The sequence below is a fragment of the Brienomyrus brachyistius genome, chromosome 10 (genome assembly GCF_023856365.1).
Source record: "Brienomyrus brachyistius isolate T26 chromosome 10, BBRACH_0.4, whole genome shotgun sequence".
Lineage (NCBI taxonomy): Eukaryota > Metazoa > Chordata > Actinopteri > Osteoglossiformes > Mormyridae > Brienomyrus > Brienomyrus brachyistius.
Window position 1 is genome coordinate 27,567,523 of NC_064542.1, and position 22,099 is coordinate 27,589,621.

The window sequence follows — 22,099 nt, forward strand, 5'->3', positions numbered from 1 at the left end:
TTACCTAAACTCTTATGTTAGCTAGCTATGAAATCAACGATTCGTAATGCATTTGCTGGGCTCAGAAGGAGGACAGGAAAGAACATTTAGTAAAAGTTATTTATTAGACCCTATTTTTTCCTTTCATAATTTGTACAGTTACAAACAATCAATACTTTGTACCCCATTTTAGAAAAGGATGTTTTTAAAATACTAATATCCTAGAAAATAATTAAAAACACCCTCTGATGTAACAGTCTCAGAGAATCTTTAAGCTCCTTTCACAATAAAACAAAAATGAATGAGCAGATTGTTTGGTGCTGCTTTTAAATCAAGTATGAGGCCCTGCTGAGGAAATCATGGAACTACTGGACTTGTACCACTAGAGTTAATTATCTTGGTGTGCACATAAGGGAAACTGTTATGGTGTTCAAGATAATCTCCACAAAACTCCCTGGGTCTAGACTGTAACACAGTCAGGGGTCTGCAGGTCCCTCGATAAAGTGACAGTCTTCGCCTCATGTTTATATCAACCTAGTTCCCGGTTCCGTTACGGGGATTAGCTCATTCTAGTGGAAGCTAACCTCAGAGGACTGAGTCCGTCCAGAACCTCAGGCAAATGAGCCGGCATGTTAAGACCACAAAAACACAATATTACCGCTCATCCCATTAATATCTGTATTCAGGAGGGAGAAAAAAAAACTGCTTTGGCACAATGCAACCAATCGCTGTCTGGCAGAGTGTATCATTACACATTCAGTTACCCAAGCAAAAACAAACCATGTCATTTATGGGATTGTACACAAAATTTGAAATATCCCCAGTAAAGACTCAGCTGACTGGAATCTCGATGGTTCCACAGCATGGTAAGATTTTAAATAAATGTGAAATTAACATGTGGTGTAAAGAACGCGGGACAGGATGGTGAAAATACAGTATAGTGGGGAAAAAAATACACTGGGTTCCTTCTGGGCCTCAATTGGTGTCCCAACACGAGCCTCAGCAACAACAGCCCTTCCTTTTAAGTTTAATTGATGGCTAAAAAGGTGCAGTAATATAGCAAGTATGCAAAACCAAAGACCTCAACATGCAATAAAAGCTGAAAATCCACAAACAAATCCCAACCAGGCCCCTTCTCTCCTAGCAGAAGACCAATAAATTAGCCAAAAAAAAGCAGCTTAAATTTTTACACTGCAAAGAATTCTTGCCATTATCATAATCACCACCTGTGTTAATCATCATCATTAAAAGTTATCAAAGATGCTTCATATTTTACTCCGTATGATTAGAACTGAACGCTTCCTTCGAGATACAGTTTGTGTGTTAGAGTGTTACGGACTTCTGCGCTTGTGTACCTGTGTGTTACTTCATGTTTGTACCCATATATTCCATTGAGTTTTTAGTAGCCCCCCCCCCCCCCCCGTGCTGTTATGTGCGTTTTATGGTCTGCATCAGGGGTGTCGTCGGGGCTGTTTTAGGAGGACTTTAGCTCCCCTAAAATGTTCTTCAGTCTCCAAATAAATGCACACATACTATTTAATATGTGCGTCCTCTTTCACTTCCTTTAAAATGGAAAGACTTTCCATAAATCCCTAGTGACTCTCCTGGCATACACATCTTTACTTGTGAACATGCACATTATGTTTGATAGTGTGATTACGTGTGTGTGTGTGTGTGTGTAGGTAGGATACAGAGGGGTACCCCACTGCAAGGGTGTTGGCGCTCAAGGCTGCCAGTCAAATAGCTCCCCTCCCCCATCTTCCATGGTCATACACTCTTCCCACCTCCTGCTCTTGTAATCCATCCTCCTTTCACCTCCTTTCTTATTTCTCCCTCTGTAGCTCACTGCATCTCGGCTGACTTGGCGTTTCAGTTACCCATGATCCTCTAGAAGACTAATCGGGCAATCGGACAATCAGCCGGACGCATTGCCGACGTTACTAGAACGTGCTCTCTCTCTCTCTCTCTCTCCCCCTCCTTCTCCCCGGGGTCTAGGGGCCAAAGGCTTCTCGCTCTCCTGCCCTCCTGGCTCCCTCAGTCTCGCTCCTGAAGGGCCCGGAGGATATAGTTCTCCCTCTCCAGCTGCGCGTTGCGTTCCGTCAGCTCCTTGATCTGCTCCCTCAGCACCTCCACCTCCTCCCGCACAGCCATCATCAGGTGGGTCTTCACCAGGTCCTGCAGCGACAGATGCGGTGGGCTTTAGGAACGCTTACGTTAAAGCCACACACTCATGCCAGACAAGCTCCGCCCACACCCCTGTCAGTCCCCGATCATGTCAGGCGTTCTCAAACTGACCCTGGGTGGTCGCTGTGCACTGCCCAAGACAACCTTCATACAAGTCCCACTAAAACACCAAGATGTTTAAATATCCCCGCTGTAAACATTCATGTGAATTGACACCTCTGCAGGCCTGTACACAGTCTGGCGTGTCCTCAGCTCTAGTGTGAAGACAGCGATATTTCACACTTTTGTCTTAATAACTATGCTTAAGAGATGTAAGGGACGATGTCAGCAGTTTCTACATTACTCAGCATGGTCTGTGCATGAAGACACAGTCTGGCGTAAACAGCACTCCGAGCATACAAAGTCTGAGTGTTTTAACATGGTTAGCATGTAGGTATCATGTTTATAAACGCTTGGAGCAGACAGAGCGTGTGCATGTACAGAATTAGCATGTCGGTGCCATCTTTATAATCACTTTGAGCATACAGACACATCAGTATATATGAGCACTTATACCAATGTGGAGGTCTATATGCTCAAATTGTTTATATACATTATGTATACATTAAGTGCATCACTGGTGTACAAGAGTGATAAATATGAGAATAAACTGTACATGCAGACAAACACACACACACACACACACACACACAAGCTCTCTTACCATGGCTTGTTCAATCTTGTTGTCGATTGCAATCATGCTGTTGCTCGAGCCGCTGAAATACACAAGACACAGAGAGGGACAGAGGAAGGTTTACAATCAAACAAACACAAATAATGTGACAATTACAGCATGCAAAACAAATGTCAAAATCATGACATACGCTGTGGTTTATTAGCCAACATGAAAAACAGATGCAAAAATGAGCCACATAGTCCTGGAATATTTGTGCAATACACTGCCACCATGTGCATCATTTTTCCTCGGAGTAACCCACCCAGAGTCCTCCTTTCCAGTTAATCGTGGAACCTAGCCCTGCCTGTAGAATCCAGTCCTGTGAATCACAGGGCTCAGTGTGCACAGCAGGACCAAGCTAGCAGCGTAACCTCAAATACAACTGAGGGCGCTTTTCCGCCGCACAAAGTATGGTACTTTCACTTTTCCACTGACTTCCAGTCGAGGACCAGTACCGAAAGTTCCAGTACCAAAAGTTCCAAATCAGCTGAGGTACTACTTTGGTACTTTGGGGTGGGGCTGGCAAACGTATTTGTCGTCGATTGGTTATGCAAATAGCCTGCCGCTGAAACACAAAATACAACCGGCATCTTTTGAAACACACAGCGAACAGCGAGAAACGAAATAAAAAGCAGTAGAAACGAAAATATAAAAAGTAAAATGGAAGGCTGGACAAACACAGGCTTTAATCACCATATGGTCAGATGAACAGATCCAGAGGGATTTAGATGCACGACTGGAAATAAAAAAAAAATTTGCCGTAATAGCAGGCCGCTTTGAAGAAACGGGGCTCAACCGCGAAACACCGAACAATGCCGCTTGGAAATAAAAAAAAACTTAAGCAGGACTACAGGAAAGTATCATAATAACATGTTTAAATACAGCGAAAGAAATATCGCACCCGCTCTGTGATGCCAGTCAGGGGCGGGCGCTGATGATGTCATTTGGCGCCGGTACCAGTTTTTACGGCAGTGGAAAACTGACACAAAAGAAGTACCGTACTTTTGGTACTTTATGGAAGTACTGATAGTACCCAAAGTACTGTACCTGGTGCAGTGGAAAAGCACCCTGAGTAATGCATACCCTGTTCCAGTACTTCGATGAAGGGGTGGAGACATGCTGCCCCACCAAATCCTCTGACAGCATCACTCACACACTTTCACGCACATCACCTGTTAACGCACCGGCGTCAGGCTGCCACCATAATTTGTTTCCCGCTAATTTGGTATTTTCGTGACAACAGCCCACAGGCTCACCATGCATAATTCACAGGCACAGGTCAAAATGACACCTGGGTCCCTCTCACCTGGCCCCTCTCCTGCCCAGACCTCCCCTCCACTTCCACAGTTGTCCTCCTGAGACAGCAGGCCTGACAACATGGAATTAAGTCTCCATGATTGCCAGAGTGACAACAAAGGCAGCTGACAGTGTGTGGTTGGCCCCAGGCAGGGCCTCACAATGACATAGCTGGGCCCCTAAAAAACATCTACCAAATGGACCCCCCCCAAACCAAAGCTACCATTATCCACTGTCACACATTCACACCCCCCCCCTTTCCTCCCTTGGCTCCTTGTTACCTATGAATGAAGAGCAGCAGGGACAGAAAGGCCTTGTCAGAGTTCCGGGTCAAAGCTTTCGGTCCGAGTGTTGCCATTGGGCCCACTAGCATGGGGCATCGCGTGTTCTGCTGGCTCAACGCATTGAGGGGGGAGACAGAATCTGTGGGTCCAAAGCAAGTGGCTGCCTTGACTGGATCACATTTGGGTGCGGAAGGGGACCGGTTGACTGCAGAGAGTGGATTCTCCTTGGTGGCAGATCTGGCTGAGCCAAGGGGGTTGGTTTTGCAGGGGTGGTGGGTTACTGTTGTGTGCGGATCGTGCTCCGCGATCTGACTGTCCCAGCACTCATTCATGCCATCTGCTCCTTCGTGTCTTTGAGGTACTTGGTTGATGCCAGTAGTTACTCCACTCACACTGTTTTTATTAGGGTCTGGCGCTTGAGTACCTCTGCTACTGTGGCCCTGGATCAGCCTCTGAGGATCGGAGATACACTGTGATGAATCAACACTGCTCAGTGTAGATGCAGTGCTGTAGGCTCCCTGTGGTGCGATATGGATACTGCCATGGACTTTAGCTGTGTTGGGTGGGTCTGCATCTACCATGTCTTGAACAGCTGTGATCTTGACCTTTTCTGTCACCACCAATTCTCCAGCAGGCAGAGCTGAACATGCTACAGGGCTGAAAGCTTTCGGAAGTTTGGAAGGAGTTTGACTGCCAACTAATCTGGGGTTAGAGTTTTGAAAGAATCCTTGAACTTTTGCAGAAGCAGAAGAACTCATTTCAGAATCAGAACCACATAGAGTCTGTGTCTTTATGTTTGGGGGTGGATCATTTTGAACAGTTGCATGGCATTGTGCTTGCACGTGATTCAGCCTAGGAGTGACCAAGTACCTATGAGGAGGTTGAAGGGTATCTGGTTCTGTCGGCCCAGCACACAGGTTAGCCATAGGATAGCCTCTCCCAGCAATCAAGTTTGACTGATGAGCTGATGGGGGTGGATGCAACAGTGGATCCAGAGCCTTGGGGATCGAGGTACGGACACCCTTCCGGAGGACAGGACTGTCAGTTCCCAGCTGGTTCTCTAGTCGGCACAATCCCGTTGGCCCGGAATGAGGGCCGGTCCTAGAAGGAGGGATAGTCGTAGGTCTGGATGGACTTGCAGTCCTGCAGGAGGGGCTTGAAGTTAGTAGTGGTTCTCTTCTTGTTTGAGGAAACTCAGCAGTACAATGAACACCGGGCCCTGATTGACGGGAAACACCACGAGAGCTTGCTGGCGGCCGAGTTGAGGAATTTGTAAGGCAGCACTGTTCCACTTTATCGGGGAAATCAGAGCCACCTTGTTCCCAGTACGCGATCTTGGCACACCTCTGCCGGCCATCGCGGCGGACTTCCACATGACTGCTTGGCCATGAATCTCGGATTTTGCTTCGGGGCTGGCCCTCCTTCTTTTGCTCTCGATTGCTTGATTTCTCACTAGCCAGATGGAGTGAAGGAGAAGAGGGGTGCCGAGAGCAGGGGAAACTAGACGGTGCAGGCTGCACCACTGGGGCACCCCCAAGAGAAGACTGGTCGAGGTGGGAGGAGCAGAGGGCCAGAGATGGGAGTCGGATAGCAGAGGAGGAGAGGAAAGAGCCTGCTGCTCGTTTGAGGATAGGGGAGGAAGGAGCAGAGGACGAGCGGGAGAGAGGTGAGGAAGAGATGGATGAGGAGGAAGAAGGTTTCGCAAGAAGATGTCCGGTGGAGATACAATGGGTCAAAGTTGACTCAAGCTCACACTTAGGACTGTTGACTGTAGGGTCTTTATGAGCAAGGGACGAGGAAGAGGAGGAACGGATAGATGGGGGCTGAGCTTGCCGGTGTGATTCGAATGTCGAGATGATCTTTTTCACGCTGACGAACATGCCTGCAAAGTGTTTCTCAAACGGATGTTCGCTGAGGAAGTTGCAGGCTACACTTCTCCTTCTCTTATCAGGATGATCAGCTTACACAAGGTCCTCTTTGAAATCTACCACTGTACATAGCCATATCAACACAATCCCACTTTTATCCATTTTGTCACTAATATCCAAAGATACTAATAGCTACAGCAGATACTCTAAAACAATGAAATCTATGAATTACATTTCAAACATTAATATCACCACATATTAATGGAATATTCAACTATCACACTAAGACATACTAATCATAATTTTATATTAAATATCTACTTTTTATATTGAGTATCAAAGCCCCACCTTGATAAACCTGTTTACTCTGTATAGCAAGGGCATTTTCACTCAAAGATTCTGCAAACGGCAATTTCACAAAGTAAATGTTGAATCCCCGCAGCTCTCCTCGCTGGCAGTTTATTATAAACTAATTTTCGTTTGATTAATTATTTGTCATGGCTTTAGCTGTAGCCACACAACTCATAAGACACTGAGTACCGATCCAGAATTAGAGCAAGTGAATGAATCACATCAAGCACAACAAACCGAAATGGGTAGAAAGAAAGAGAAAGAGTGAAAGAGAGAGAGAGAAAAAGAGAGGGGAAATAGAGGGAGGGTAAAAATCACAGGCCCTTTGGGTTAATGATGTTCTGCTGTCTGCTGGCTCCTTGTGTGGGCGGAGATCCAAAACACCAGCGACTGCTCTGGTCCAGTTTTATTGGTCTTTAATCCAGTGTATGAGAAAGTCGATCCACACGGAAACGCTCACTGCCAGTAATCCCTGGAACGTTATGATCTGTGCGCCATTAATGTCTTCAGCGCATGTTTACAGTCATGAGCTCATGCGCTCTGTGCCTGCCAGACAGCATGCAGGTCATTCCGGTTCAAGCCGGCTGGTCCATATAGACGGATTTCAGTCACAAGGGCGACGCCGGGTCACCTGGACTGGATCCCACAGAGGCACCACTAAGGCAAAACTGTACAAGGTATCTGCAGAGGAGGCGTAATCAGGACTGTATTGGTCATCCAGTCCCCAAAACAATTCGGCACTGACTGACGCAACGCCGAGATACTGAAAGGGTTGAAATAATGAGGGTCACTGTCAGACACGCCGCAAAGGAATAATCGGCACTGGCAGGATGAGAACGATCCGTCACCGATACAATCCAACCGCAGTGCTCTAATCCAGTCGGTCTTCACACCAGGATCTTCACTCCGTTGAGAAATTAGCCGCACGTGTTGCTGCATCAGTCTCCAACAACTTGGTGTCCTCCCCCATCTCTGTATTCCAGTTTGTCAGTGGACGTACAGCCATACACCCCCCCACCCCGCCCCATCAGGGCAGAACAGGGGCCTTGTTCTCTGATAGGTCGACGCCAACCAGCCAAGTCCTACTCGCTGGCTCGGACAATAGGAGGCCTGACGACATTCCCAACCCACACGCGGCCCCCAGTGCCCAGGGAACAGACCTTCTCTTAGCACGGGGCCTGTTTTCCAGCACCCGCCCCCCACACCACCCTTCTCCCAGCATACTCCGTACCTATTTTCCTGTGCTGATCCCAGATCAGTCGAGATCCAAACTCGGTTCCTCAATAGTAAAATCAAATGCAGCGAAGGCCTTCATTTCTGAGCCCATAAACCTGTAACTATCAGCCCCATTCTTAGCATTTGACCATGAGAAAAATCCCCCCCCCCAACCTCTCAAGTGTCTCATGCCTGCATGTTGATGTTTCAGTCTCCTCTCTAGTTCCGCTTCATCATCCTACACCCTTCCCTCAGGCTGGGCGGGACAAAGGCACCTCAGTATGTCCGACCCGAGGGCTGCATGTACGCGCGTGTCCCCGCTGGCTCCTTCGTGAGAGAGGGCGTGTCTGTGACTGTACGTGTGTCACCATTGGCTGCTTCATGAGAGAGGGCGTGTCTGTGACTGTATGTGTGTCGTCATTGGCCCACGCAAAGCCTTGTGGCACAGCTGAGCTGGCCCTAGGGCCACGCGCACTAAATGAAACCATTGAGAGCACCCCCACCCTCTCCACCCAGGGACACATGCCTGCACCTCCACGCTTGTTGTTTTCAGCTGGGAACATTTCAGCCAGGCTTCCCGGCCCACTCAAGTCCAACACCGCCATTCCGAACACAGTCGAGGTATGATACGCATCAGAAAAATGTTAACATCCAGTGTCGCTATGTGAAAACCTCATGGCTCGGTCAGCCTGGTCAGAGGGAGCTGGGGTTGGGCGAGGTCAGGAGTCAGCCTGCTGCAGAGAGATCCATCCAGAAACAATCCGTGAAGCTACAACCACTGAGCCGCCCTAAACAGCAGCCGAAAGCCAGCAGACAGTCCCCAGTTTTTTAACCTTTCCCCAGAACTACGTTCCCCTAACTTGATTCGGCGCTTTGCACCTCCATGAGCTGGTAATCCCGGGCATTTCAAACCATTATCTTGATATGAGACACTGTTAACACAATGGTAAATGAATTAATCAAATTATATACCCAGGGTGTTGTGGAATTACTCGTGAAGACACAAGCCGAAAAAGAAATCAAAGGCAAAACAATGCTGAAGGAGGCTGCCCGCTAGCCGTTTCAGACGAAGCGATGAAAGGTTTGCTTGTTTGTTTGTTTGTTGGTAAACCATCCTTTCCCAGAATCCTCTGTGATAAAGAAGAAAAATTTCTGTGAATGAGGGCTACCCTTAACAACTTTCTTTCCATAAATATTGATGCTTGCATAGTCTGAGGATAATGTGCACATGATTTGATGAGGACCACTTCAGCCAATCACCAAGGGAACATTCCCCACCTCCCTGCTTGTATGTGACACACAAACGTGACCCATACAGAACTCAAGGACCCCATTCTGACAGAGGTCATCTTCAGGCGTGGGTCAGTACATGGGTAAAACCGCCAATCAAATTTGACTGAGGACTTGAGTTTAACAACATTTTACGGCTGTGTGTCTCCCCAAAATCCCAGCAATGATGAGGTTGGTTTCTTCCGGATCTATGCTCTCGAAGCGGCCAGCAGAGGGTCGTCAGCGAGCCCATGGGCCAAAGGAGCCACATGCAGTGACACGGACCACAGTGGGAGACAACAGTCATCTTTATCACCCATCCTGGAACCACGCCCCTAATGCATCCAGGTCGCCATAGCAACCTGAAGGCTACAGCCAGGAGTCTGGAGAGCAAGGAGTGGATTAACTTCTCTGGGGTCCTTTGGCTGACGAGGCCCCCCAGGCAGGCTACCTGAGCAAAAACTTTTTTTTCCAAAAGAGAAAACGAGACAGAATTTAACAAGTAAATAATCCGCTGGATGCTTTGAGTAAGACTGGGGAGATGCTGCCGTTTCCGAGGAGGAAGGTTTAGAGTTTCACCCCTCCTAGGGAAAGCCGGCGACCTCCACATGTCCTAATTAGCCTGGTAAGCAGCCTGCATGTGTCACTTCATCGTGCGGCCAGGTATCCGTACTCGGCCCCGCGGGATTCCCGTGGTGCAGTGACACTTCCGGCCACGCGGACCTGGAGCGGCAGCTCGGCGAGGTCTGCGTCAACACATGGCCGACAGCTGCAGGACTGCTGGCCGGGGGAGAGAAACACCTGCACGGACACCCCCCGCGTGTGGCCTGTTCCCAGACCAAGGCCGCCGGAGGGGGGCTGCAGCTTCTGTCCCCGTTCCACCAGGCAGATAAAGGGCAGACTGTGTCGTCCCACCACGGGCTTCCCAGGCAGCAGGCGGGAGCGCGGAGCGCCAGCAGCACTTGCACGTCAGGATTCCCCGAGGCGGGGCTTATGCAACCGGCCACATTTTCACAACACCAGGAAGTAGAAGCGAAGCGGATAAACACGCCCACCTGAATGCCCAAACGCCCTCACATACAGAGACACAGAATCGGCCCCCTCCCCCCCACTCCCCACACACACACACACACACACACACACACACACACACACTCTCAGCCTGGTGTGCAGGGGACTTAGCACCTTGCTCTCTCACACACACAGCTCATTTTCTCACCCCCTCTGCTCTCCTTTCCCTCTCTCTCTCTCTCCCTCACTCACTCTCTCTCTCTACCCCCATCATGAATAGCGTCTCTATCCCACAACTCATGCGTCTATTAATGTAGCGTCAGAAATCCGCAATTTGGAGGGGGGGGGGCGGTATAGAAAAGGGCGAGATGTGTTGGAGTTTATTCCTACATGCTGGCGTGGCTGCGATTAACGACCGCTGTCGTGTCACAAGGGCAACTGGGGAGCAGCAGAAAAAGGCAGAGAGAGAGGTGGGGGTAGGGAAAGAGGAGGAGGGAATGAAAAACGAGGGAAGAATGATGGGATGGGGAGGACGATGAGAAAAGGTAGAGGGGAGGATATCAGAAGGAGCACTAAAGGTGTGAATGGGTAAGAAGAAGGAAGGGAAAAAAGGATAAGAGGAGGAGGAAAAAGGAAAAGGGGGGATGAGGAAGAGGAGGAAAGAGGGAAGAGAGAAAGAAAAAGAGGGAATGAGGTTCCTATAAAAGGAAGAGATGGGAAAGAAGGAAAGCTGGGAGGAGCTGGATAAGCGAGGGAACGAGAGGAGGGGGTGGAGAGGCGCACTGGGCACTGTTGTGGTATTTATGCCCCGGCTGCGACAGAGCTGTGAGGGCGGGGCTCTTTGAAGCCGCCTGTGGGGGGGGCCAGCGAGCCACCAGCATCCCAAAGGGGGCTGCGGCTTCCCCACTGGCTTTAAAAATACCGCAGCAATTACGGCGTGGCAGGGAACCAAGAATCATGGGAAGGGGCACAGCGGTACTGAGCCAGCGTGAGCCCCCACGACAGAGAGGGCGTCACTGCGTCGCCAGTCAAACGCCTGCCCCCCACCGCCCCTTACTGCAACTAGATTAAACAAGTTTTTCCATGGCAAAAGTATTTTGCCTGGTACCCCCCCACCCTCCCCAGGTCTATAAAAAATATGACATTCAAGAGACAATTTCTCAAAAAATCTCCAGGGCCAGATGAGAAACGGCTCCACGGGTGGGAACGGCTTGCAAACGTGGTACGAGCCACTGAGTACCTGCCCCACTGCGTACCTGCCCCACTGCGTACCTGCCCCACTGCGTACCTGCCCCGCCGCGTACCTGCCCCACCGCGTACCTGCCCCGCCGCGTACCTGCCCCGCCGCGTACCTGCCCCGCCGCGTACCTGCCCCGCCGCGACGGGTAGCGCCGTCCTGCCAATGACAGGCAGCTGCCAAAGCTGTGGTTTGCCTGGTTGTCCTTTTCACACATGGATGCTGACTGTGAGCATTTCACACAGCACTGCTATCGCGCTACCATACTATTGGGTCCAGAGACCCACCCTTGGCCGATGGAACACAGGCTCATATTTACATGCCCCTCACCCCCAAACTAATGTGAATCCACTTAGCAGAGCCACAGGAAGGGTATTCTACCTGTCGTCGCTGAGGTCGAAGGCCCCGCCCACCCCAAACACAGACTGCGCCAAGCTGAGTGCAGAGGGGGTGGGCACGGGGTTGGTGCTCTGTTGGAAGGCGCCATCTCGCGATGAGGAGGGGCCAGGGGAGCTGGGCTGAGAGAGGGTCTCTCGAAATAAAGACTGAGGGAATACAGAGTATGCAATTAGTGCCAGGGCACTCTTCAACAGGCTGAGAAAATAACCCCCCCCCACAACCCTCAACGTGAGCCTCGGATGACATTTCATCAATGTTTGGACGCCATTAGTGCATACTGCTTGTGATACAATACCCCACAACGGAGGCACCCACCTTCCCTCCTGTTTCCATGTCCAGCCGCAGAGGCGCAGGGAGGTGCCGGTAACGAGGCGGGGGGAACACCTGGAGCTCCGGCGGCTGAGAGGTGGGGGAGGAGAGGGAGGACCGTAGCGAGCCAGTGTTCACCAGCCTGACGCTGAAGCGCTCCTTGCGAGAGGGGGAGGGCGAGGAGGACGAAGGGGACGGCGGCCCACTGGACGAGGGGCGGGCCATGGCCAGGAGCTCGTCAGCCCCACCCCCCAGGTGCGGCGCACGCAGGTGGGTGGTGCCCTGCGAGTGAACCAGGTGACCGGCACGGAGGCCACGCACATGCCCCAAGGGCTTCAGCAAAGCCCCGCCCCCAGGCGCCTCAGCCCCGCCCAGCCCCACAGTCTCCAGTGACTCCAGCGAGTGGGCGTGGCGCATGCTGTCCATCACGCGCCTCAAGCCGCGCTCCTCTCCACCCTCCCGCTCCAGGAAGTCCACACAGGTCCAGCGGCCGCGGCGGTACGGCTCTCCCAGGCCGTGGCCCAGCCTGACCACACGGAAACGGGACGCCTGCGGGGACTGGCACCCCACACTATCCTGGGACGCGGTCTGCCGGCGCACAGCCGCGGGGGTGCTGGGCTGGCTGCAGCTGGTGTGCGGCTGCACCGTCCTGATCACGTCCAGCAGGGTGGGGCCATTGGGGGCAGAACCTTTCCCCCGGACCACATCATCCCCGCCCAGGCTGCCAGACCTGGCTGGAAGCTTGTGGTCCCCGGCATCATCAGGCCGTGTGATCCTGTCAGTCCCAGTCCCGCCCTTCGACCCGCCGGCCGCCTCCTTTCCCATGGACGCCGGTGGGGGCGAGGGCTCGCCGGATGCCTGGCCATATTCCAAGGTGACACTGGTGATCTGGAAGCCACTCTTCTTCTTGCCGCCGCTCATGTTTCCCAGCCCATAAGGCACACGTTTTTCTAGTCTGTTAAGCTCGTGCTCACATTCTTAAAGCAACGGCAGACCTCTTACGCTCAGTGAGGCCCCATCTCCCAAATGGCAGGTAAACACACAGTCAGAAACAAACAAACTACTGCTGGGAGTTCCGATAAAACATCCAATGTATATCAGCTTCTAGTTCAATCGTTAATATTACTCAAAACGGAAGAGACAACTTGTAAAAAGTTCATAACACGAATTGGGTTTACTTCACCAGTGTGTTCAAGAAAAACCGTCAAACTTTATTTAAAATCTACACGGATTACAAACACGTCCGCAAAAACAAATATCAAGCCCTTTAAACATACGCTTAGTTAAATACGAGAAACTGGACTGTGTCCAGGCTCCTCCTCTAAAAACGTGGTAGAAACCTGCCAAGCTATTACGCAATAGTACGTCTGATTAAGGGTCTGTGAATTGGCACCAACACATCGCCTGGTATTTATAGATGTCACGTACGGCAACTTCGGATGCCAGTTTAAAGTCGGAAGTCTGATTTATTCGAACGTGAAACCACTGGGTTAGAAAGTGCAGCTCCAAACCGTACAATACGGTGTAAATTTCACGCACAGGGAAAACCGCCAGAAACTATTTTTCTTCTTCAATAACGATAATAATAATAACAACAATAATTATGACCTCTTATAACTCAGTAATTTAACCTGGTGCATAGTGAACAAAGTCGTCTTTTTTAAATTTCACTAACAGTTGCGTTTTTCCATTTGGAAATGACTTCTACTGCACGTTGCGCCGCTTTTTGCGGTATATAGACGACGGCAGGCAGCAGCGGCTCATGCTCCACTGCACACCGTCCTGTACTGTAAATGGAAAAAAGCCACTCGACGGCGCATGACAGGACCTGTTTAGCAAATACTGGATTTTAACTACCTGGAAATGCTCTAACACATCACGTACAGCTCCACATTTACCCTGTATTACCCAAAAACAAGCAAAAATGACTTAATTCCCCTTGTTAACGCGTACTTCCTCACTTCGTGCCCCATCCCTGTCCCATAGGTAATTTCACTGTATATTTAATTATAACAGGACGCAACATAAACCAAACACACCAAGAATGTAAACATGTACTTTTAAAAAAGTCCACATAATATAGCCTATTGTACTTAAAACCGCCTCAGCATCGTTTAAAAATCATCTACGACATCTGCGTACATATTACTGCGTACATATTAGCTTTTTAATTTTAAATGAGCATAAAAGCCTTATTTAGGACTTCTGTTTACGACCGATCATTTAACTATAGCAGTATATTGCAATCATGCACAACTCTGCAGTGTATATATACCCAAGCGGGATACCGTGTGAAACGTGCCGAAACGTCCGACCTCCGGCCGCAGAAGATGCGAAGTGTAAGTGATTCCGCGGCTCGCACCGAAGTGGGCCTCGACTAGTGGGACTTAGCCGAGCCAGCTAGCGGCAGGACATTTAAAGAGGGAGTCTGAGAGCTGCGCGGCTCCGAGTCGGGCTCCGTCGCTGTCACGCCGAGGAAGACGTGTGCATCCCGCCGGGCTGCCGTGAGCTTTCCAGCCGCATTACTGTTCCGCAGCTCCGCTCATCCAAGCTCCGGACAGGCGTGCGATTTCCAAAAAGTTGTCCACGCTGAGCTTGACGGGACAGGGATCCCGTAGAATATTCCGCATGTGTCGCCTTGCTACTTTAGGGCTTGTCTCTAAATAGTACCTTTACCCCACACCCAATGTGCAAAAAAAATGTTTCTCCCAGTTAACTACAGCGTGCTAACTGGCATCGGGCGCCTGAGACAGACGCGCTTCATGTTTCAGTTGATGCTGAGCTCGTTCCCCCAGTTTTGCTCCCTTTTCCGTCCTCGCGGGGTCGATCCCTTCTTTGCTAATATTTGTACTGCTGGACTATGGTGGGGGGGTCACACAGACTTCCATCTAACCATCTACATGTTTATTTTACTTTAGCTAACTGATGACAATTTTCCCAAGTCCGGAAGTTCCACCCCCGGTGTTGAACGTCATGCAAATCATTTTAGGATCGGCAACTTTTTTTTTTAACCACGCTAACAACATACAAGCGCGTCCCAGCTGCAGAACTAGCCCAGTAAGATTGTTTTAAGTTCTGGGGCGCAGCATTGATGTGTTGTGTCATTGCCTGAGGGGGTGGTTGGATTTACACGTTTTCGCAGGATTTATCGAACGCATAGTTCTGTGGATCCTAATCTCTTAAACTGGATAATTCCACTTTTAACTAATGCAGAAACTCGGCAGACAAGAAGAATTGTTCGGTGGCTTGTTTGACAACTGCGAAAACAGATATGGATTTAGTGTGATTAGTTTGCAAAGTTGCCACTACATGCTTGCATCCTTGGAACAGCAGGAAAAGTATATTCCGTGCACATTCACGCCAACCCTAAATATAATAGTGTACTACAGTACACTATTGGTCCTACTGTTATAATGGTGTATGTAAATTAACATGAATGAATATAACTTGGTAGTACAGCAACAATGTCAAAAGCAGATCAGAGTGTGTTTAGCTTTCTATACAAAATAAGTTTACTTAGATATAAATAAAAGCCGTCATTTTACAGAGAGAATTAATTCTGGTACTTTAATTAGTAATTTAAAAAATCCCGCTTGAGCTCTGCATTACTTATCTTAATGCAGGGTGGATATAATACGCCCATTATCATTTTGGGAATTAACGATCTAAAGACTAGAGTGACATCTGTTGGCATGAACCGAGAAGCTGTAGCAAAACTCAAGGGTTACAAGAGCTGCTGTCCATTTTGGTTTTTAAAACCAAACACGGAACAGCGCTAAGCGAATAAGCCTTGACAAATACACAATAGCACGTTTGGTTCTCTTAGGAAAATGTTCATTTGAACCCTCAAGCGAATCACATATTCAGGGTACAAGTCAAGTTCAGTATAATTAAGCCGCGTAATATCGTTTGATGAACCGATTAAAGTATCACAATATGAACTGAAATACAATGCTGTGATATTTATTTCAGGGGGCACATATAAATCGCTTTACTTTAAAGTTGTTTTTAGCTGGGTCTCACACATTCGACGCTGATTTGCCTGCGGCTTTGAATGTGCAGTCCATGCAGGTAAGGTAATTGTGCGTCAGTGCCCTGCGATGGACAGTCTATGATGCATCCTATCCCTCAGTTACTGGGACAGGCTTTAACATAATCGGGAAATTGGAGACGATCCCATACAGCACAGGACTGGAGCGCAGCCAGGATGAGATGCTGGCCCATCGCGGAGCACAGAACACAATCGTGCTCCATGGACAGTTCAGAGACAGCAATCTGCCTAAATAGGATTGTTTTGGGGAAATCGGATGACAGGGAGAACATGCAAACTGTACCCACACACAGCAGAGGCTCCCCAGCCCTGCAGAGCCGCCATGGCGCCCAGCTTTGGGTTCACAATCTTGTAATACTTGCCTGGAGCTTTTAGTGAAGCTACCGGTTCAGCTTTGCTAGCCGAAGGTCACAACGTGTATTCAATTTCTTATAATCGGCATTGCCTTTATTACCAAGTGAAAAAAGCATGGCCGTGTAATAACTCAAATAAATAAGAAACGAAACTATATTCTGACTAGTTAACATATACACAGTGAACGTTCTGTAATCCGTCTCGGATAATTAGGCTACCTTACAAAAAAAAAATGTGTAAAAAAATAGATGCATATCATTTTCTTCTCCCATGATTTGTGACTACCACTCAGTGAGGACAGAGGTGTTACGTAACATACTTAGCTATTAATTTTAACTAGTAAACATGCAGTAAAAAATAGTGGAATAGATTATTTGTATAGTTGATGGAAATGCTTATAAAGCTTTTTATGTCACAAATTATCCCCCAGAAGAGCAACTAGCAATGGACTTTGTGAGTCATTAAAAGGATGTCAATCATTAATTTAGACTACCGCTGTAACCTGATGTTGTGGGAGAAGGATAACTTGACAGGGTCTAGAAGAAAAGCGACATCTAAGGCTTATAAATGAATGTTATGATATAGGCTATGGTCGCTACTGTGATTCTTCTATAGTACGGTTTATTCGTGATCGGATATACAGTCGTCGCGTTTCTGTGGTCTATAAAGTTTCCGCGACTTGGTTAGTGAAAGGGCCCAAGTCAGCCCAAGCCTCCTTTGCTGGGGTCCCTGGAGCAAAAGGGGCGTGTTTGGTAAGTCGATTATCCCTTAATATTGTACGCATTTAATTTCGGTAACCTGGATGTATTTCGCATAATATAGTTGCGTATGTTGTAAATGAGTAGTGCAAGTCCATCCATCTTCCACCTGCGTTTCCAACGCAGGATAGTTTTAATGAGTGACAAATGCTGATCACGAACACTTTGAATCCTAATGTGTTGTAGCAGTGGAGTTTATTTCATTTTCTGTGCTTGAACTGGAAACAGACGCATTAAAATGTCACATGGACACCTACTTGAGTATGTATTAATATTATGTGCCGCTTAGCCTTTAACACAGTGCAGTGATTTTAAAATTTCCTTTTGCAGTTGTGATTTATGTGTCTCGGTTATTTGTGAACTCGGGGAGCTGCTTTTTACAATATAATTATCTCTCTTCGCTTGTATGGTGGTAATTAACCATTGCTGTATGCCTGAAAGACAGCCACTATTGCTACAACGTAAAACGGGATGAAATTAAACCTCACATAGGAATATTCAGTTATCTTCAGGGTTAAGTTGCTATAAATAGAATGTGAAATCGAGAAACATTAACTTGACTACAAACTGACCCTTAATATGTGAGTGACGTGTTTTAGGAGTGTTTAGCAGTAAATGAGGTCTCAGTACTAGTTTAGAATGATTAAAATAACTTTAATGACAATTTATGGTTACTAAAATGACTGAATGTGGCACAGTGACTCAGTGGGCAGTGGGACTCCTTCGTACCTCCAGGGTTTGTGTGTCTCTGTGTGTGTGGAATGTGAAGTTGCGCAATGCTGAGATTCTGTGCGTATTCCGGGGTCTTCCTGCTGTCCCCCCCCCGCAACCCTGCCCACATGATAAGTGCTTTGAAAGATGCATATATAAAAATATTTCCACATGGTTTGTAATGGGAGTATAGAGCCATATTTATACGTCAAATGAGGTAGGCTGTTTATTTATATTTTATTTATTTAGCGAACACCTTCGTGCCGAGTGATGTGCATTTTGAGAAAGCAGGATTAGGGGCAGCCAGTCCCAGGAGGGACTGCAAATTAAGGGCCTTGCAGAAGGTCACACAGGTGACATCACTCTGCCGACTTGGGGATTCGAACCAGTCACCTTCAGTTACAGGCAGAGCCTCTGAGCCACGAGCCTCACACCACTCTCATTGGCGTCTCTGTTTTTTACAGAGAAGCTGTAGCATCAACTTTCATCGCTGGCTGGATATCACCTGCCATGGAGAGGAATGAGGTAGAGGAAGAGGGTGGGGGGGGTGGGGTCGAGCTCATTCACAGCGTTTCGGCACTAGTTCCCCCAGGTCCTCCCCAGCACAGAAATCATAGCCTCTTAGAAGCTGGATCCTGAAAGATAAGACCCAAAGTAGCACTTAGGAATGTGTGGCACGAGCCCCTTCGCTGCACAGCCCAGGGGCTAAAGAGCAAAATCTCTTGTATTTGACTCCTCAGTGAAAGCTAAGTATAGAGTCTAGTATTTATCACCGTTTGAGCCAGATCTCTAAGACTAAGTGGTTCCTCATCGATCGTTTCATTACAGCTTGTCATGAAGTTATTGCTCGTGCTGAAGCATTTGTACCAAACAAACTAGCACTCACAAAATAGCTGTGTATTTGGTTAAACTAATTAAATTGCTTAACCAGTTGTAGTATCTAAACGACCTTTAATTTTACCCCTTAATATATGTTGACATTTTATTCTGTAGTTGTAGTTAAATGCTTAAACAGTTGTAGGACCAAACTTTTCAGGTTGTATGTCTGTGTCCTTTTGTCACTACGCCACCTGCTGTCTGAACATGTTAGTAGCACAAGTCTATTTCTAATTCTGAAAGCCTCCTTGCCTCGCTGCCTTGTGCTCTGTTTTTATTTCTGCAGTTGTCTCCAGATATGAATCAGAGCCGTACTGGACCCATGGATCTTACCGGCCGCCCCCCACAGGTGATTAAGGACCTGGGGGAGAATCCCCAGAAATCCCCTGTATCTCCAGCGTCTCCCCAACAAAATGGCTTCTCTCCAGATGACACTCCCACGACATCGATGTGTACGTTGCTCCTGTTTTGTTACAGTGTTGCTTTATGGTCCATGTGTAATACTCGGTACTTCGACATAGATCTTTCTGCTCCAAAATGAGCTTAGGAAAGAGTACACAGCGATTCCCAGCCACACGAAGACAAGTTACACTCTTTAGTCATGATACAAGGCAGCTAAGTGGAATAACTGCAAACTTAAGGCCAAAGGAGACTTTGACATGAATGACTACACCTAAATAATGGTTTTCTTCACAAAAGGAGATGGCAGGTTTTGGACTTTGAAGTCGTATATTTTTACTTTAATACAATAATATATAATCTTAGCAGAAAGTCTTTTTTGTTAGCCACAGATTTTACTTAATTTATGAATAATAATAATAATAATATGGATCCAGCTGCTTCACTGCTTGGACCTCTAATAATAGTAATAATAATAAAGATAATAAAAATAATAAGTATTATAATTGTTGTTCTTGTCTGGCATCATGCTGTGTGTCGCTGGAAAAGGTCAGGGGTCAGAGTGACACACTGGTATTGACATCAGATGGGTCACAGCCGGGACTCTGGTGCTGAGGACCTGCTTCTGTCTGTGTTCCACTGTCCCCCCGTAGTGTTCCTCTCCCTGGGGAGTCCCCAGCTGCTGGCAGAGCTGCAGCAGAGGGTCACCCGCCACGTCCCAGTAGAAGAGTCAGCCCCGCGCCCCAGCACGCCAACCTCCCCCATTTCCATGGTGACGGTTTCCCTTGGAAACGGGGCCTCGCCCCCCCAACCCCTGTCCCCTGTGTCAGGAGGTGAGTCCCTGATTGCTTCCATGAATCCAGCAGTTCTGTCTCCACACCACACAGTACGTTCTGTGCGGGAATTTTTTTGTAACTCTGACCAGAGAGAGAGAGCTGTATTTACCTGGAAAGAGGAAAACCTCAACCTCTTAACTGTGGGTCTAAAACTGCCTTCTGTATTCTCCCTCAGTTGTTTACTGATGCGGTGCATTATCCTTCTGTGGCATGTGAATGTCAGTAGTGATTGTGTCCATCCCATCCCATCTCATCCCATCCCATCTCATCCTGTCCCATCCCATCTCATCCCATCTTATCCCATCTCATCCCATCCCATCCCATCCAATCCCATCCCATCCCATCTCATCTCATCCCATCCCATCCCATCCCATCCCATCTCATCCCATCCCATCCCATCTCATCCCATCCCATCCCATCCCATCCCATCTCATCCCATCTCATCCCATCCCATCTCATCCCATCCCATCCCATCTCATCCTGTCCCATCCCATCCCATCTTATCCCATCTCATCCCATCCCATCCAATCCCATCCCATCCCATCTCATCTCATCTCATCTCATCCCATCCCATCTCATCCCATCTCATCCCATCCCATCTCATCCCATCCCATCCCATCTCATCCCATCTCATCCCATCCCATCTCATCCCATCCCATCTCATCTCATCCCATCCCATCCCATCTCATCCCATCCCATCTCATCCCATCCCATCCCATCCCATCCAATCCCATCTCATCCCATCCCATCCCATCCCATCCCGTCTCATCCCATCTCATCTCATCCCATCCCATCTCATCCCATCTCATCCCATCTCATCCCATCCCATCCAATCCCATCCCATCTCATCCCATGTGACCGTCACTCCTCAGAGAAGTATGGACGTCACAGTAATCTGTATAGAATGAGAGGCTTTTCTAAGTGAAGTTTCATCACCCAGCCAAAGACAGTGGCTTCACCTTGAGATCACATGGCTTTTGCATCATCCTTTCCACTGTCTGTATGTTCCAAATCCTCTCTTTGGGTGCCTTGCAGCTTACTCACTCTCTCGCACTCTCTCTGCCCTCACCCTTCAGGATCACTCTCTCTCAGCAGTCCGGAGCTCCTTCGAGAGCTGAAGCAGTCTCAGCCCCTCAGACACGTAAAACCCCAGAGAGGCTTGACCACGGTGTTCTCTGGCAGAGGAAGAATGGTACAGTAGCTGCCACTAGGGGGAGTGGAGTAGAAATCGGGGCAGAGGAGCAAAGTCCTTGTGGAATTGCACCCTCATGGTAGTAGTGGACAGAAAAAATGTATTTGTTAATATGCAAGCTGGAGATTTCTGCTGGTCAGGCAGAGATGCAGTGATACTAATAGAGTGTTACGCCATTTCCTTTTCCTGTCCGTCTCTTTTTATTCCCCAGACTCAAAGCCAGGTCCACGCTTCAAGCCCTGTTGCCAATCCCACCCTCACTCCTCCACCAATGGCAGGGCAGAAGGGGGAGGCGGCCAAGTATTAGCCAATGGGATGCCAGAATAAGCTAACTTGTTAATATTTCCATTTTAAGCCAGTGATTCCTGCTGCGGTTGCGAGTTTATCAGTGTTCTTGTAATAGAATTTCTTTATTTTGTTGCCACAGTTATGCTTTCGGTCCGGAAGGTGTAAATTTACAAATGGATGTTTCACATCTATTTTCGTTGCCTTGGGCCTGGTTGAATTTGAGGAGTTGCATGTTGGTAACTAAAATACAGTCCTGTCATCAATAAAAATGTCATCAAAAGATTTATAACTCTCAATAATTGTTTTGTTTGTAATTTCCAGTATTTTGTTGAGCTGTTGTCATTGCAACGGAAAGTTACACCACTTGTGGGTTGTTGTGCCGCCCTTCTGAGGGATGTACATCGGGCAAACAAATTGGTGCACGGTTACCTGCGCGTGTAACCAGCCCCACCATGTGGCCTGCAGTAGCCCTCCCAGAATGTTCTCTGGTGGGGGGGGAGGGGGGGTATGGGGGCCG

General features: G+C 48.3%; 2 protein-coding genes across 5 annotated transcripts; one reads left to right on the forward strand and one right to left on the reverse strand.

Annotated features, from left to right (window-relative positions):
- Positions 1–85: 85 nt before the first annotated feature.
- Positions 86–15,055, reverse strand: zgc:153012 (uncharacterized protein LOC777626 homolog). 2 transcript variants are annotated; one of them, XM_049028243.1, is made up of 4 exons: positions 12,124–15,055; positions 11,791–11,954; positions 2,867–2,918; positions 86–2,154 (listed from the first exon to the last, which is right to left on the reverse strand). In XM_049028243.1, the coding sequence occupies exons 1-4, from the start codon at positions 13,036–13,038 to the stop codon at positions 2,014–2,016; spliced, it is 1,272 nt and encodes a 423-aa protein (XP_048884200.1). In that variant the 5' UTR covers positions 13,039–15,055; the 3' UTR covers positions 86–2,013. The 2 variants fall into 2 exon arrangements, with proteins under 2 accessions (XP_048884200.1, XP_048884199.1); XM_049028242.1 differs by lacking the exons at positions 11,791–11,954; positions 12,124–15,055 and adding an exon at positions 4,456–10,914.
- Positions 15,056–15,149: 94 nt separating this feature from the next.
- Positions 15,150–21,871, forward strand: LOC125750431 (uncharacterized). Of its 3 annotated transcripts, none has more exons than XM_049028246.1 (6): positions 15,150–15,174; positions 18,456–18,516; positions 19,154–19,319; positions 19,920–20,099; positions 21,179–21,294; positions 21,506–21,871. In XM_049028246.1, exons 2-6 carry the CDS (start codon positions 18,502–18,504, stop codon positions 21,599–21,601), a joined length of 573 nt encoding a protein of 190 aa, XP_048884203.1. In that variant the 5' UTR covers positions 15,150–15,174; positions 18,456–18,501; the 3' UTR covers positions 21,602–21,871. The 3 variants fall into 3 exon arrangements, with proteins under 3 accessions (XP_048884203.1, XP_048884202.1, XP_048884201.1); XM_049028245.1 differs by lacking the exon at positions 15,150–15,174 and adding an exon at positions 16,905–17,274; XM_049028244.1 differs by lacking the exon at positions 15,150–15,174 and adding an exon at positions 17,426–17,541.
- Positions 21,872–22,099: the final 228 nt, after the last annotated feature.